General features: G+C 56.8%; 1 protein-coding gene across 5 annotated transcripts in view; it reads left to right on the top strand.

Moving 5' to 3' along the window:
* LOC110082813 (protein unc-13 homolog B) overlaps window positions 1-16,411 on the top strand; it is an 86,495-nt gene that overhangs the window by 31,811 nt on the left and 38,273 nt on the right. For all 5 annotated transcript variants that reach the window (XM_078384189.1, XM_078384191.1, XM_078384192.1 and 2 more), the window contains exons 8-15: window positions 1,165-1,392; window positions 1,558-1,699; window positions 7,923-8,092; window positions 8,984-9,099; window positions 11,049-11,212; window positions 13,212-13,362; window positions 14,244-14,312; window positions 15,813-15,902. In XM_078384189.1, the coding sequence (XP_078240315.1) occupies window positions 1,165-1,392; window positions 1,558-1,699; window positions 7,923-8,092; window positions 8,984-9,099; window positions 11,049-11,212; window positions 13,212-13,362; window positions 14,244-14,312; window positions 15,813-15,902 (1,130 nt within the window). The remainder of the gene's footprint in view (window positions 1-1,164; window positions 1,393-1,557; window positions 1,700-7,922; window positions 8,093-8,983; window positions 9,100-11,048; window positions 11,213-13,211; window positions 13,363-14,243; window positions 14,313-15,812; window positions 15,903-16,411) is intronic.

A 16,411-nucleotide genomic window follows, 5' to 3' on the forward strand; every position in this document is an offset into this window, starting at 1 on the left:
AGATGTCTTCTGTGCCCTCCCAGGGAGGGGAGCGGGTCTTTCTCCTCCTGCAAGCGAGTGGCACGCTGTGAACGGCGGCGGAGGGGATCCCCCCTTTCCGGCGCAGCCCCTGCTCCCGGGTAGATGCTCCTCCTCCACAACCACGTGGCAGGAGATCCCTGTGGAGACGGAGAGACACTGCCGGGTGGCCACGGAGCATCTCGCCATCTTTTGAGGCTGTCTGGGGTCCCCACAGCCAGACAGCCAGACAGCCAGGCCTCAATCCAGACACACCCTTTGGGCATCTGGCTTTCAGAACATCCTTCTTCAAATAAGTCAGATTGTGGAATTGAAGAGCTGGAATGGGGACGCCAGAGGGCGTTGGGTCCCCCTCTCCCTCGAGGCAGGAAACCGACAGCTAGAGCATCCCTGATGGATAGCTTTCAACTTCCGGTTTAAATGCCACCTGCCTCCTGAGAAAGCCCACTCCCATAGCCTGTCTAGTTGTACCGTGTGGGCACATGTGGTCCCGGGCTCTTTGGATCCTGCCAAACGCAGACGATACGTTGCTCAGGTGGGGTGTGTGTGTGGAGGAGTAGGTCTTAGGGGCCAGACCAGTCAGACCAGCGTCCCGGGACTGACTTGTGTCTGCACTGGCGTCCAGCCCAGCGGCCGCCGTCCAGCCTCCTGCTGCACCGTTGCAGAAAAGGGGGACACGGTTCCCACTGGCCCTTCTCACATTGAGAGAATATTTGTCAGGCCAAGGGTGGGGTTGGTGGAGGTGGGGGGTTCTTTCCTTGTGTGCCGCTTTTATGTTAACAGCAGGCAAATGTGGCCACCTCTACAGGTGAGCAGAAAGCTCACCGTCCTAGTAACGCAGTGCTGTGAGGTCCTAGGAAGCAGGCCTCCTGGGGTCGTGCTGTCCCTTGTTCCTTCTAATGCTCGGGGGGGGGGCTTCCTCAAAAAGGCGTGTCTTGGGAGAAAGGACCTGCCGGTGGGCTGGTGAAAGGGGGGCACGTACAGAAGGGTCTCACTGCTTGGCTAGCTGGCACATCATCCCTTGATCTTCTCGCTTGAGTTTCCCATCGGCTGGGCACGGTTGGGTCTTCAGCGCCCTTCCAGCCGGTGGGCAGACCCCCTTCCTCTCCCGTCCCGTCCCTTCACTCTTTTCTTTGCCTTTGGAAGGAGCGGCAGAGAAGAGCTCCAAGCATGGGGCTGAGGATCGCACTCAGAACATCATCATGGCCATGAAGGACCGCATGAAGATCCGTGAGCGGAACAAGCCCGAGATCTTCGACCTGATCAGGGACGTCTTCAGCGAGAATAAGACGACCCACGCTCAGCAGATGAAGACGGTGAAGCAGAGCGTCCTGGAGGGCACCTCCAAGTGGTCGGCCAAAATCACCATCACGGGTGAGCCATGGGGGGTGGGGGGGCAGACCTTTGGGGCCAAAATGCGCTCGGCGCCGGTAGCAGCTCTGGGAGGTGGGCTGTGCCTTGCTTTGCTCTCCTCCCGGCCCCTCTCGGAGGAGGGGGGGCCTCTTTCCCAATGACGACATCCTCTTCTCGCCTCGCCAGTGGTCTGCGCTCAGGGCTTGCAAGCCAAGGACAAAACGGGCTCCAGCGATCCTTACGTCACCGTCCAAGTTGGGAAAACCAAGAAGAGAACCAAGACCATTTTTGGGAATCTGAACCCCGTCTGGGACGAGAAGTTCCATTTGTAAGTACCTGGCGGCGCCCCTTTTCTTTCGCTGATGGAACACATTTTATTCTGCTGTTTTGAATATAAAATGCTCATAAAATTAGAGGAGTCAGTATAAATCCAGTCACAAAAGCAGAAGGACATGGATGAAGACGATAATATTAGTCATAATAACTGAGATTGATATTAAAAATGAAATGCGCACAAACTTGCTGATTCAGGTAACTACCAGCACACGATGAAGAACAATACGCTTTGCTTGGCCCCTGAAGGCCTTCTGGATGGGGCTGCCAGGGGTGTGTGTCAGGATCTCCTGACAGAAATGAGGGAGGGGGGGAGGAGGAGGAGAACCCCAGGCAGGCAGGCAAGAGGATGACGGACGTGCAAGAGGCACAGAGAAGGCCCTGTTAGCCCACCTGTCTCCAGCCCCCACCTCTTCACATGCATGCATGCATGCATGCACACACATGCGCACCCGCACTCTCATCCTCGGAAGGCACAGGCTGCTGCTAACTGGTCAAGTCCCTGTTCACAGGTCGAAGGTCATGTCTTTGGAGCGCCATTGAGAAACACACTGACCTCTTTTATAGCTAGGCGCCTGCCCTGCCTTTTCTCCAGGGGTGTCCTCAAGATGGGTGTCCTTCTCCCCATGGACTTTTCTGACGCCTGGATATTCTGGGCCTTTTGGGGCCTGACGCCTCCTCCTCTTTGGGCCTCGGTGGCAGGCTGAGCCCTTTGGGCACGCTGCTCTGGGCAGTAGAGGCTCAGCCCGGCCCAGCCCAGATGCACAGCTTTGAGGGGGCAGCTGCTGCCTCTCCCCCCCCCCCCTGGCAGCAGCAGACCCAGACTTCACAATAGGTGGGACGTGTGGGTAGATCCCACAGTGGCTGCCGTGCTGATGCCCTTTCCCACGGCTGACTTGCTTTCCCCAAAGAGAAGCTTTGCCCAGCGGGAACATGCTCGTCATGGTCTGGGAAGCGAGGACCCTCCTTTTGCCTGGAAATGGCCGTGTCGGCAGATCGGGCTGTGGGAATCGCATGCCACAAGGAACTCCTTGTCCCTCACTGATTGCCGTGACACTGACGGAAGCATCCCGGCCCTCGTTCCCTGCAGGCTTTGCGAATGGAAGGAGTGTCATAATCACAGCCATTAACCTCTGTGCATGCCCAGTGGAGGTCAGGGGGACCCACCTGGGTGGTAGGGAATGGTCAGAGTCCTGTCAGTCCTCACACAGCCTTGGCTTCTTCTGCTGTGGCTGTGCTGGGAATGGCTGGAAAGGAAACAGCCCTTAACAGCCCGGGGGGGGGGGCGCGGCAGGTTCAGCCTCTTCGCTTGGCCAGCAGGCCTTCCTGCTGAGTCCTCCCGTGCTGAAAAATGTGTGGATAAGGCCTGCTGAGGGTGTCCTTGGCGCACCTCGTCTGCCACCACGTGCTCAGCAGGCTGCTGTAACCGGTGTCAGCAAAGGCAAAAGCAGAGAACGGCTCACCGTGGGGAGTGCTATGGGAACCGCCAACTTTTACTGACCTGCGTCTTGAATGATGAGACGTCGTGGCTGCCCCACCCGAAGCCCTGAGTCTCCTGGACATTCCTCTCTTTTTAACCCCACTCCGCCTGCTGTCCATGTGAATCAGCTGCTGGAGGCGGGAGTTATAGTTCAGCGATCCGTTTGACCAGCAGGTGCTGGGGTGCCACCCATCTTGGACTCTCCTTTTCCTTTTAGGGTTTCCTGCCATGAGACCTCGAGCTATCCTAGTCCTGCATTTATTAGAACTGGCGTTCCTAAAGTCCGGCATATACACCTGCAGCTCCGCTCTGCTTTTCCCTTCTTTACGTGACCGCTTTCCCCCAGAGTTCTCCTCTGGCTGCCACTCCTTCCACCGAGTCCTCTCTGTGGGTTAGGATCACGTCCAGGATAGCTACTCCTCCGCTTTTTGTAGGAGAAAATCTCCAGCCAACGCAAGCTGGGAATTGGCCTCCCAACAGATCGGAGGATAATTGAAGTCTCTCATTACTGCTGCGTCGTGTCTCTTTGAAATGCTTGCAGTTGTTCCCCAGTGGTTTCATCTGTCTCCTCGTCTTGATCGGGCTGGCCATCGTCGGCTCCAACAGCCATGTTCCCTTGGGATTTTGCCCCAGTTATTTTAATCCAGAAGAGGCTCCAGAAGCTCCTCCTCCAGTATTTCAATGCAGGGATGTGTATTTTTGACACAGCGCGCGACTCCACCTCCCTTTCTGTCCCTTCTGTTCTCCGTCCCTGGTGTGAAGTGTCTTTCGTCAGGGTGGGTGGGTGTGCCAGCTCCGTCTCGCCCCGGAAAGAGATGGGCTGCGCCACAGATAGATAACCCAGGCTCTGTGGGCGGCTACCACACATGGAGTCTGGCCTGGCCTGGCCTGGGGGAAATGGTTTGGAGCATCCTAGCCATCCAGGAGGCTAGGAGGACTAACGGCAGGGAGGGTAAAGGATCTTCATGGGCTTCTGGGCTGAGTTCGAAAAGCGGCTGCCCTTTAATGCTCAGAGCCGGACCCCACTTGTCAATCCAGGAGAAGAGGAAGCCCTTCTCTGGGGTGGGATCCTGTCGTGCTACAGCTTACTCTGAGCACCTGGCTGTGAGGTCTCCCGTCTTGTGGGCATCGGTTTCTCTGAGCTTTTACAGCCACAAGGATTCAACCGTTTAAATATCTTTTGGTTGTTGTGGGTTTTCTGGGCTCTTTGGCTCTTTGTTCTGAAGGTTGTTCTTCCTAACGTTTCGCCCGTCTCTCTGTGGCCATGGGCACTTTCAGAGGACAGCAGCACTCTTTTCATCTTGCATTTTCCCCTCTTTGTTGTTTTTTTCAGTGTTCCTGTTTGTGATTGATTGATTGTACGGATAAAGTGTTGGCAAGCTCTCTTAAGGGCTTTTTAGCACAGAAAGGCGTTTTTGCTGGCCTCGATGGGTGGCTGGCTCTCCGCCGCTGGGCTCCAGAAAGCTTCCTGCTCACCTACCCATAGGACGGGCATAAGGACACCACCACCACCACCACCACCTCCTGGGGGGTGAAATCAGGAGCCCAGCACCATGGCTTAGGGAACTCTGTGAGGCTGGCTTGCCGACACAGTCCTTGCCAAGTTTGCAAGAAAAAGGACCCCAGGGTCGCTGTGGTTGCTAAAGGACAGCAGAGCCCTGCTCCCAAACCCTTGCGTGCGATGGAGAAGCCGCCCTGCCCGGGCCTCGCTTCCTTAACCCTCGTCTGGCCACTCGGCTGCTTGCCACTCTTTCCTCCCAGAGTGGGCAAGAGAGAGAGAGAGTCACAGAGGGTCCAGGGTCCGCAGGGGAAACCTTTTCTTTCAGCCTTGGCGTTGGTCCTGCCAAGTTGCGGCAGCAGGAGGTGGCTTGGGGGGAGCCTCGGGGAGGAGCTGGGGATCTGAACGAGTGGATTTCATGGCGGCAGCAGCAGCAGCAGCAGCAGCAGTGGGCTTTAAGCAAATGGCCCGGCCCAGCAGGCAGCTGGTGTAGGCTTCGCCCTTCCAAACTGGAAAACAAAGTGCGAAAGGCTAATGGCAACCCATAAATCGCACCCTGTGCCTTTTTTTGGGCGGGGGGCAAACCCTAGCCTTTCCATCCTCTCTGTGTTAGACCCCAAGCATGAGGTCGGCCGTCCTGTGACGTTTCTTCTCCCATTCCATTTTTAATTTTTAAAATTTACCCTTCTCTTGCGAAGAGATGAGGGATCTGATTTGAAGCCCTCCTGAAGCATACAAGAGCAAACCGGTGGCCATTCTTTTCCTGTCGGGGTCTGAAGACGAGGGAGGGAAGCTAGCTGTCTTGGGACCCCCTCACCCACGGAGCCCCACGAGGTGCTGTCGGGAGGGGGGGTGGTTGTGCTGCCCTGAGGGGTTCCGCTGGTGTGTCTTCTCTCCGGTATGTGCCAGAGGGCTGGTTGCCCTTCCACATTGGCTTCCTTCTGGCACACGCGGGGTTGGCGAATGGTCATCACGCCTTTCTTCGTGAATGGCCACGGCCTTATTAGATGATGGAGGCATCTTGAGCCCCTTATATTCTTGACTGTGCACCCAGCCCCTGGAGGCACGTCGGGTGGAGTGTAATTTAACATTACGGGATCCAGAATGACCCTAGGCTATACCTTGGTTTGTGTGTTTTTTCCCCAAAGCTGATGCCAGTAGATCTGGGTATGTTCAGCGGGAGCCCTTCATGCCGTGAAAAGGGGATGATGTGAGCCTGCCTTTGCTCCCCAGCCCCCCCCCCGGGGGTTGACTCCGACTTTCTCCCAGGCAGACTCTCCAGTTCCTCTCCAAGGTGGGGCCTGGCTCTCAGGCTGGGGGGGGGGGTCCAGTTCTCTTTGGACGTCTGGAGCCAATGGGCTGCAGAGCATAAGAAAGCAGGGAGGCCGGCAGTTTACTGGGCCGGAACCGCAGCTGAGGTCTGAATGCCTCTAACCTCCGCTGGCGCTTTCGGATGTACGTAAGTGTCTCAAAAGGGGGACGTGGAAGCACAGCTCCTCGTCAGGAGCATAATCACACATAAACGTAGGATTTTGACAAGACGCTGAGCGTGATAATAGGCTGGGTTCCTGCAGATGAGAGAGCCTGCCTGGCGGAAGCGTCTCTCCCAGCCCCACGATTGTTAACTCCACAGCGGGTGACTTCTGGAGGATTTAATGGTCATCACGTCTGTTATTCGCAGCTGCCTCCGTTGCCGCCTAATATCGATTATCCACCGCAGGGAGGCCTCATCGCTTCTCTAAACGCCGCAGTCAGCCCTGGGGATCAGAGGAAATAACCGCTTCATAATCGTCTGGTCATCTTTCAGTCCAGGAAACTGTTTTGCTTGGCCAAAGGGAGGGAGCACATCCGAAGGAGGGCCGTTTGGTCAGTCTGGGTCGTGGGGAGTTCCACGAGGTCATCCCCCCCCCCCGGTGGGTGAGACGTGACAGGCCACTCTCCGCCACATCCTGAATCCCTTGGTTGGGCACATGCGTGCGCAGGCCTTTGGGGGCATGCACAGTGTTCCACGGGCACCAGCGCTGGAGGAGAGAACCTTCCACGCAGGAAAGGGTGCTGCCCGCTCTCAGAAGGTCTCTTCGTTTAGAGAAGCTCCCCAGGGTCGTGAGGGCCACACTGAGGGCTTGTATGTGTGTGGGGGGGTGGGAGCTCCAGAGAGATCTTCTCTCCCAGGTAGCCAAGAGGGACATCTCTGGTGGCATCTCTCGGGCCTGCGTGACCGGGGGCATCTCCCGCTTCATTCCCTCGGATGGGCGCCCGTCGGCAGGACATCAACAAGGTCCCAGTCCCTGAATTCCAGATTGCCGTCCATGGCAACCAGAGGCCAAAGAGGGGCCGCGCACGGAAAGGCCACTTTCCTGCCCCTGCAGAGACTGGCGAGGCTCATGACCCATTTCTTCCTTCCCCCCCTCCATCTTTTTCCTGGTTGCTTGGCAACCGGTGTAGCCTTCTTAAAAAGGCAAAACCCCAGGCTTCCAGCTACGGGCGCAGGGACCGGCTGTAAGAGGCCCTCGTGCTTTTCTCTCTGGAGGCTGGGTGGCTGTCAGGGGTCGCTCAGAGGCGTCACCCTCTCGGTCACTGGCCCTCCTCGGTGCGCCTTGTGCTGGCTCTGTCTGCCCTGCTCCCCTGGCCAGGCAAGGAGACCAGGAAGCAAAGGCGAGGAGGATTGTGGCTCACTCTCCACCACCACCACCACCCCCTCGGGGCACACCGAGCGTGGTCCATCACACGCGGATGCCACGTTGTGTGGAGGGGTTTGTAGCAGGCTGTTGGATTTTGGCTTTCTCTGGCTTTCTCTTTGCTGCTCTTGGGAGCCTCTCAGGAACAAAGGAACAATGACCGCTCAGGCAGTGTGATTTTGTGTGTGTACTGACCCAGCTTGACCCTGCGTAGCTGATGTAGGCCATTCTGTTCAGGGGGGCACCCAGTGGGGGGGTGAATCGTGGGAGTGGGAATGGGGAACAGCACTGAGATTCTTCCCTACTCTGGTCCCTTCTGAACGGTGACCCTGGGACGTCTTGAGAACTATTTCTAGTGGGTGTTGTCTTACTGGGCGAGCCTCTGTGTATGTGCATGTGCGCACACATGCGCACGCATGCATGCGCATCAGTGGCGGTCTTCAAGCAGTGAAGGAAGGAGAGTGCAGCTCGCTCTCTCCCCTCCACCGCCTGGTGAGGTGGGCAGGGGGCTCCCATGCCTTACCTATTGTGACACCAAACCCCCCAACCGCCCCATTTGCAGTGAGTGCCATAATTCCTCCGATCGGATCAAAGTGCGCGTCTGGGATGAGGATGATGACATCAAGTCCCGGGTCAAGCAGAGGCTGAAGCGGGAGTCCGATGACTTTCTGGGGCAGACGATCATCGAGGTGCGGACGTTGAGCGGGGAGATGGACGTCTGGTACAACCTGGGTGAGTAGTGGGGTTCGGCGCGGCTTGCCCAGGAGCCCCCGAAGAACAGGCGCCTGGTTTGAAGGACCTGCGAAGGCCTCCTTTCCAAGCCATGAGGGGGGAGATCGAGGGGGGGGTGCTGCTCAACCCTCCCTCCCTTGCACCGCCCCAGACAGAAAGCTGTCCGGATCTGGGCTGGAGTCTTAGCCATGCTTGCCTCCAAGCCCTACCCCTAGGTTTAGTTTTAGAAAAGGTAGCAGACCCTGCTGAGCCCTTCCTGAATGCATCAGGATAGCCATGCCCGGGAGCAGTGGTGGTGCAGGATCCTCTGTGACTTCTTTAAGCCAGGGACAGGATCCTGCCCCTGAGACAGCAAGGGCCGTGGAGGGGTGTGTGCACGGGAGGCCAGTTCTCGGTAAGTTCCTTTGGGAGTCAGGGGAACATAAGCAAGGCCATCCCATTAGGTGGTGAGCTCAGAACCGTTGGTGGTCCTGGCTGTGCTGCCTGATGATGCTTTCCAGGATTCCAGGCTTCTTGATCTCCTCTCTCTCTCTCCTTTTCTCTCTTTCCCCTCTTCTCTTTCCCCCTCCTTCCAAGGAAGCCCTACAGAGCCGGCTGGGTCAGGTCCTTTCAGTAGAGCTGGGCTTTGTGTGTCCCTTTCATCCCAGTCTGTGCGTGTCTGCCGCTGGGCTAAAAGTCCAGGCTGGCTTTGGCAATCTGTGTTTTCACTGCTTCCTTTGGCCCTCCCCCCCCCCGTTCCTCTGAACAGGGCCCCCTGGAAGGGCTAGTCCTGCTGACTCTTTTCATGCCCAGTCTGGCCTCCTTCTCTCCCTCCCTCCGTTCTTCTGGTGTGTGTGTGGAGGGGGGGGATCAGTCCCTGCACCTCTCAAGCCTGTCGATCTTCTCTTCCAGAAAAGAGGACGGACAAGTCGGCCGTGTCGGGAGCCATCCGCCTGCAGATCAGTGTGGAGATCAAAGGGGAAGAGAAGGTGGCTCCTTATCACATCCAGTACACTTGCCTTCATGAGGTAGGTGGCTGCGCGGTGAGCAGAGCATCTCTCTGAAAGCAGCAACCTTGCCTTGGGAAGCCCTCTGTTCTCAGTGGTTCTGCCTTTGTCCTGGCTCTCTGGCCTGGATCCTCCTTTGCTCCCCTCCCCTCCCCTCCCAGCGTTGTGACTTTTAAGAGAAAATAGGAGGGAGGAGAAGTGGGGGCCGGGCTCCGTCTGGCTGGCCCGTTCTTTCTGGGTCATTTTATTTATTTATTTATTACTTTATTTTCTATACTGCCCCATTAGTGTCGAAGCAGTATCCCGGGTACCTTACAAAACAGTTAAAATAGAACAAAAGCAAAAAACAAAACACTAAACAGTAAAATATCATAATAAAACAGAGTCTAAAAACTGGGGAACCCAGTGGGCATCGTCCTATCTCAGCCATTAGGTTTTCTCACGGATGCCGCCTGCCTGCCAAAGAAGGCTGACGCGTGTGGGGGGGGGAGGGAAGGAGGTCGGGGCAGTGGGTTGCCTGAAGTGCCTTTGGCCAGTTGCATGGCTGCGAGAGGCAGAGGCCACACAAGGGAGGGAGCTGCCTTCTAGCAGCCCGGCCTCCAGCGGCTGTCGGGCAGCACCGGTGGGGGGTGGGGGGTGGAGCTCTGGTTTCCACGTAACGGGAGCAGGAAAAGCCCCCTCTTTGTGGCAGCAGCTGTTCTTGCTGCACGGGTACCTTTGGGCTTTTCCGTCTTGGCTGGTTGCTGCAGGAGGGTGCGAGCGCACACGTGCGTGCTGGGCCTCACACGGGCACGGTCTTGCCTCTCTTCATTACAGCAGCCAGCTGGAGCTATCCTGAAAGCCTGGCACACAGCTGGGAGTTCAGAAATGACTGGTGACTGAACTTCTGTGCGCGTGGGGAGGGGGGGCTGCGAGGGAGCCCTTTGCATAACAAGGGTGGCCAGCCAGCACGGAGTTGGTGGATAATGAGCCGGAGGTGGAGCCAAGCCCTCTTCTTATCTGAGATTTCCCAGGTTCTTCACTGGCCGTGTCCTCTGCTCTGTTCTCTTGGCTTTCCATGACTCACCCAAAAGGTGGTTTCATTGGGGCTGGAAAGACATCTTTCCCCCCACGCCAGCCCACCCCAGCCCGCAGGTTCTACCTTTTCCTCAGAAAGTCCATTCTGCTTTGGGCCGCGGAGATGGTTCCTGAGTCCAGGCGGTCTGACCTCTGGCTGGACAGACGGCAGACAAGCTTGCCCCTTGTGCTGGCAAAGAGCCGAGAGTGGCCGCTCCTCTGCTCTGGCGGGATTCACAGCCTCCGCGGCACGCTCCTCTCCTGTTCCAGCCCCGATTTCTGGGTTGATCGTGGTGCTGCAGATGGGGAATGAAATTGCAGAGAAGAGGGGTCTTTAGGGGGTCCCGCTGCGCTTGCAGTGGCTCCCATGGGGAAGGAGACAGAGCTGGAAATGTTGGACCCTGGCTGTGATCTCTCTTGGGTGGGCTGCGAGAGAGCACCGGCGCCATGCGCAGCAGGGGTTCAAATCCTGGTTCTCCAGAAGGGGAATCTTGACAGATTCAGGGCCTGCCTGTTCTGAGGAAGAGGCAGACCAAGGAACAAAGCAGGCAGGCAGAGAGTCTTGATGGTCTCTTGAAAGACTTAGAAGCTTTTATTTTGTTGTGGGTTGTTTTTTTTTTTTTTTCCTTTCCTGTGGCCTTTTGTAGAATGTAGCCCCCTTTTTCTTTCCTCGAAAAGCTTACAGCAAATAAAACATGACCGTCTTGAAGCGACCGCAGGATTTGGGGGTGTTTGAATTGCTTCATTTCTGTCCCACCTGAGCTGATTAGTTGATGGACCCTGAATGCCATAAAGCACCCCAGGCCCCCTAAACGCGGCCGCCTCCGCCCACAGAGCCAGCCAGCCCCCTGCCCCCCCCCGGGCAGAGCCCGCCCTGGCTGCCTCGGGCTCGGCTGCCACTTGTTCTCTTCCAGAACCTCTTCCACCACCTGACGGAAGTCCAAGGAAATGGGGTGGTGAAGATTCCGGGGGCCAAAGGAGACGATGCCTGGAAGGTTTACTTCGATGAGACCGGCCAAGAGATTGTGGATGAGTTCGCGATGCGTTACGGGATCGAGTCCATCTATCAGGCTATGACGTGAGTTCGCACCTGCTGCTAAAGCCTTCCCTCCACCCTGGGCGACCTTGAAATGGCATGGGGTGGATATGGTGGATCAGGCCTGACCGTCTGTCCCAGCACAGCCCAGGAAGGTGCTTGGGGGCAGGGGGGGGGCTCCTGGAGCCTAGAGACCCCACAGCCGGGCTCTTTCCAAGCTGCTTTCCCCAACCGGCCGTCAGCCCCATCAGTCTGTGTGTCTGTGTGTGTGTTGGGGGGCAGGAGGTGTTTCTCTCCGATGGGCCGCTGAGCTTTGCCACCCAGTTCGCCCACCGGTTTCCCCTCCTCTTACGCCAGCCGAGAGAGCAGTCTGGCTCCCTCCTGGGTGTCTGCTCTGGCCAGCACCGGCTCATGCCTGCATGCGCTGTTTTGCCTTCTTGCAAAATACCAGCAGCTGGCAAGCCGGGGTATGTGTGTGGGGGGCGGCCTGACCCAGGAGAGGCTGGAGGCCAGTGGCAGTACCAGCGGCATCTCCTCGCGTCAGCCCCTTGGTGCTGCCGAAGCCGGATGAATCTCGTGAGGCCCAGGGAGCGTGTGGATTCCTTTGAGCAAATCCTGCCATCCTCAGGAAGGAAAGGGGTCCCATTTGCATTTTCTCATTTAATTGGTCTCATTAAAACACCAAAGAGGCAGCAGAAGAAGCGACTGCCCTCCCAGAAAATTACTCCACCATCATTTGGTCTTGTGGGATGATTAAAGTAAACTTTTTTAAAAAAAAAAAAATGGTGCCATGAATAAGTAAAAGCAGTCCTAGAAAAGCAATTCTTCTGCAAGGCAGGAGGGGAGAGCCGTACCCTTTAATTAAATAATTAATTAATACTAAAGTCTCTTCTCTTGGGGACCAAGAGCAGTACCAGGAGGTCAGCCTCCCAGCGCCCTGGACTGGCAAGGGTGCAGGCAGGACAGGCGCACTACCCTGGCCTCCCACAGTCACCCTCCCCACGCCCTTTGCGGGCTGTTCTGAGACTCCTGCCTGGCACGGGTTTCCCCGGGATTCTGGCCGAGAGGAGCCCGCTTCCTTTTGACCCAGGCCACAGGGCTTATCTCGGGATTGGCACCAAAGTTGCTGTGCTGGAAACAGCTTCCTTGCCCAGGATGGCCTTTGCAGGCAGAACCTGGGAAGGGCCGCCCTGGCAAGTCCCCCCACACACACACACCCTGCTCCGCCCTGCTGCTCTCCAGGGGCCTTTGAGCTACAACAGCCATGGCTCCCAGCCCCCCCCCCCCCCCCCGATGGCTCTTCCGGCTGGAGAGGATCGCCTGAGAGGGACATTGGTAGTGGAGGGGTAGAAGCGCGCCTTTCCTTCAGAGGGCCCTTTTGTGGTCCTGAAAACACACCTCTTGAAAGGGGGGGGGGGTTGTTTCTAAAAACATTTAAGCAAGGCCTCCATTCAGCTCTGGACTGGAAGGGAGGTTGGGAGTCTCCCCAGTGCTGTCACCACCACTGCCGCCACCGCCACCGCGACACCTAGATGCAAAAGCTGGACTACCATGAAGTCCCTGGTGTGGCTGTGTCAGGATCCCCAGGGGCTGCTCTGAGCACAGAGTGGGTGGCACCTGGCATGGCGTGGCACCGGGAGTAATTCTCTCTCCTGGCACAGCTGAGCAGGGAGGGGAGACACGCCTCTTAAACCCTGGGCTTACTGCCCACCCCCCAACCCCCTTGGGCTGTGTCTCCCCCCCCCCCCCGAGAGACACTTGCCCTTCAGCCTGTGTTGGGTTGGTGGAGAGGCTCCTGCTCTCAGCTGGTGGCTGCCGCTCGGCTTCCGCGTCCTGCTTTGCTCAGAACAGACGTGGGGGGTGGGGGGCAAGCTGCAGACAGGCCTCGGGTTCCTCCCTGCTCTCCCAAAAGCAAGACGCGTCAGTCTGTCTGCCAGTGCTGCCTAGCGCGCTGGGGGGGGGGCTGACGCTTGCCTGGAGGGGGGCTGTGTCTTGGAGAGGGCCTTCCCTGCCCGACGGTTGTGGCTTGTGCTTCCGGCAGGCACTTTGCATGCCTCTCCTCCAAGTACCTGTGCCCTGGCGTGCCGGCGGTGATGAGCACCTTGTTGGCCAACATCAACGCCTACTACGCCCACACCACCGCCTCCACCAACGTCTCTGCCTCTGACCGCTTCTCTGCTTCCAACTTTGGGGTGAGTGGCCCTCTTGCCTTCCCAGCCTTTCCTTGAGATCCATCCTGTGGCTTGGAAGGTCAGTCTCAGCCGTGGGAGTTCCTTAACGCTGTCATCCTGCTGTGGCTGCAGGGGTGCCCGTGACCTGCACTGTGTTGAAGGGGGTGCACGTGCGCAGGCAGCCTCAACACCTCGTAAGGGATCAGCGCCATCATCCTTTGTGGGGCTGCTGCTCTCCACTGCCAAACAGGCTCCTCTGCCGTGATAAACCAGTCCCTGCAAGTGGGCCAAGGAAACAATTTTGTTCCTCCCAAAAGCACAAGGAATGGTGTGTTTCAAAACTGCTTGGACTGACCTTGTTGCCCTGTGGGAATGAGGTCTTGCTCAATTTCCTTCCCCCACAGAGGAAGTGAGGTATGACAAGGGACGCCCGCTTCTCTGCAAGACCAAGGCTCTTGGGGTTACTCTGGCTCGTGAATTGCATTTGCCAGATGGCCGTTTGGCCCTGGAATGGAGCTGCCGGCCCGGTCACTAAAGGCAGGACTGCCAAGGGCAGATCTGGAATCCAGTTGTGTTTTCTCACCAGCCCCCCTCCTCCCCGGGCTCCCTGACAAGAAAGCTGGCCTCTCACTGCAAAACTGTGAGAAATCTTTTTCCGACTAGATTCACATCCTCAATAATGATGTTGCCTGGCGGGTGGAGGTTCTGGTGCCGCCTCAGAGGTTACAGACAGCTCCACCCTGTTCTGTGCCCATCTGTCCCCCTGCCCAGATATCAAAGGGTTAGCCCCTTTTTCCGGGAGGGCCTTTGTTTCTTTGAAGGGGAAGGGCATCTCGGCTCTGGAAATCAGGCACAGATATGTTTCAAAGCATGTCTTTAAAGTCTGTTGTGTTTGGCTTTAGAAAGAGAGATTTGTGAAACTCTTGGACCAACTTCACAATTCCCTGCGAATCGACCTCTCCATGTACAGGGTAAGTGCCGAAATCGGGAAGTCTAGGTGCCCAGCTTTTCAGAATCCCTGGGCAGCCCTCCGGTTGCTTGGGGCAGACTCCCTCGCCCGCCTTGTAGACTAGGCTGGCTTGCTCATCCCCCGTGTGAGAGCGGGTGAAGGCAACCCAACAACGTTTTGACTGGCCGGGAGGGGGGGGGGAATACATTGGCTCCATGGACGCATGAAATGGAGTTTGGTTCTTTTTCTCTTGTGATTTTTTTTTTTTGAAACTCAAGGTTCAGTAAGCAAATTGGATTCCAGCCTCTGGCTAGATTTGTCCAGAGTGGTGACCAGGCTGTAAGCTGGAAGGCTTGGGTGGAAAAAGGGAAGGAGCTGCTGTTCTGACAATAATTTGGACAAGCTCAGGGTCCTCAGTTTGGCTCTGATGTCCTCTTGGCTTTTAATGCATATCCCCCCCCCCCCGATGTGATTGGCTGGAGGACATCAAATGGAACCGAAGTGGTGACCTTTTCATCTCTCTGGAGAACCTTTGCTTTATTCTAGTTTAATTGCACAGCTCATTATGATGAACATTATGCTGGCTGAGGTCCTTGCCATCTGCCCCAGGCCTCTGCTCAGCTGCAGCAAGAATTTCTCGCGGCTCTCAAGGCTGCTACATCTTGGTGTTGTGCCTCTTGAGCTTTTTAGCCCACGACGATTATTTTGCAGTTCCCCATTCCATGGCGAAATAAAAACCAATCTCCCCCGAACCACTGGCTAAAAACAGTACACGGAAATGCTCCGAGGAATGGCGTAATTAGACATTGTAGAATAATGTGGTTCATGCTATTGAGAGAAGAAGTGAGTTGGTCCATGAGGAGCGGCTTCCTTCTGCCACCCAAAATAGTAGCGGATGTGGAGAAATGTAATTAGACTAATTTCTCATGATAAGACTCTGCTGCTTTAATGGCCTTCTAATGAATTGTCCCCCAAGTATGGCCGATGTTCTCCTGCCTTGGGTAGCTGCAAGAGAAGCTGTTTCCCATTAATTAAAAGTGTCTCCTGTCCTGTTAATGAGAAAGGAAGCTCACTCTGTCCCAGAAACTGGCAGGATCCCAAGAATCAAGTGGCATTTTTAAGCTGGTCCCTTGCTTAGAGCTGTTTTGCCTCTCAGATTTGGGTGTAGAAGAGTTTCAGAGCAGACCAAGCACCTCTTGCCCCCTTGGGCAGGTTGGTATCCTCCCTGTGACCCCATGGGCGGCGACTGCTGCCTCGCTTCCTCCCCTTGGCTCTGTCCAGCTGAGCCCTCGTAGTCATCCCTGGGAGAGACCTGGAAGGTCTCCCGGGCCCTTGGGCTGACTTCCAGGCTTGGGTTTTCCTTCCAAGCTGGGCTCCCATCACAAGGGGCGGCTCATCCTGCCCTCTCCCTGGCCCCGGAGACCAGCCTGTTTGGGACCTGGTGATGCCAGGAGACCCCACAGCTTGGCTCTTTAGGTGCTGTCCTGCAACACAAGGGGGGGATTTGTCTTCCTTCCCACAGAACAACTTCCCAGCCAGCAGCCAGGAACGCTTGCAAGACCTGAAATCGACCGTCGACCTGCTGACCAGCATCACGTTTTTCCGAATGAAGGTAGGGGGTCTGCTTTCAGGTGGCTGTCCAGCCCCAGAGGCCGGGGGTGGGGATGGGGGTGGTCCTGGGCCAGCTCTTGCCCCCTCTGGTTGGGGAACACTCAAAGGGAGGCTGCGGAATGGCTAGGCTTCAGGCCTGGTTCAGCCCAGGGAAGATTTGCTCTGGGCCCGGCCTTTCCATCGCTCCCCTCCTCCCGTTTGGAGATCTGCCTTCTGCCACTCAGGAGGGCTGCAGGGAACCAGGACTCGGCCCCGCTCTCCCCTTGAGGCGTTTTCCTCCACGTTTCCGTGTGTGGCTCTGCCCTCTTCTCCTCGGCCACAGGCCCTCTTTCTGCCCAGTCAGTCACCGTCCTGCTGCTCCTGGTTTGGCTTCCAGCTGGTTCATCCCATCACACTTTGCTAACCAGACCCCATTGGGAGAGAAATGCAGTGCAGGCCAAACCCATTCTCTCCGGGAAGTCAGGATCCTTCGGTCTGTTTTGCTTTGTCTGGAGAGGACACTCGGAGGAT

The sequence above is a fragment of the Pogona vitticeps genome, chromosome 2, assembly GCF_051106095.1.
Source record: "Pogona vitticeps strain Pit_001003342236 chromosome 2, PviZW2.1, whole genome shotgun sequence".
Taxonomy (NCBI): Eukaryota; Metazoa; Chordata; class Lepidosauria; order Squamata; family Agamidae; genus Pogona; species Pogona vitticeps.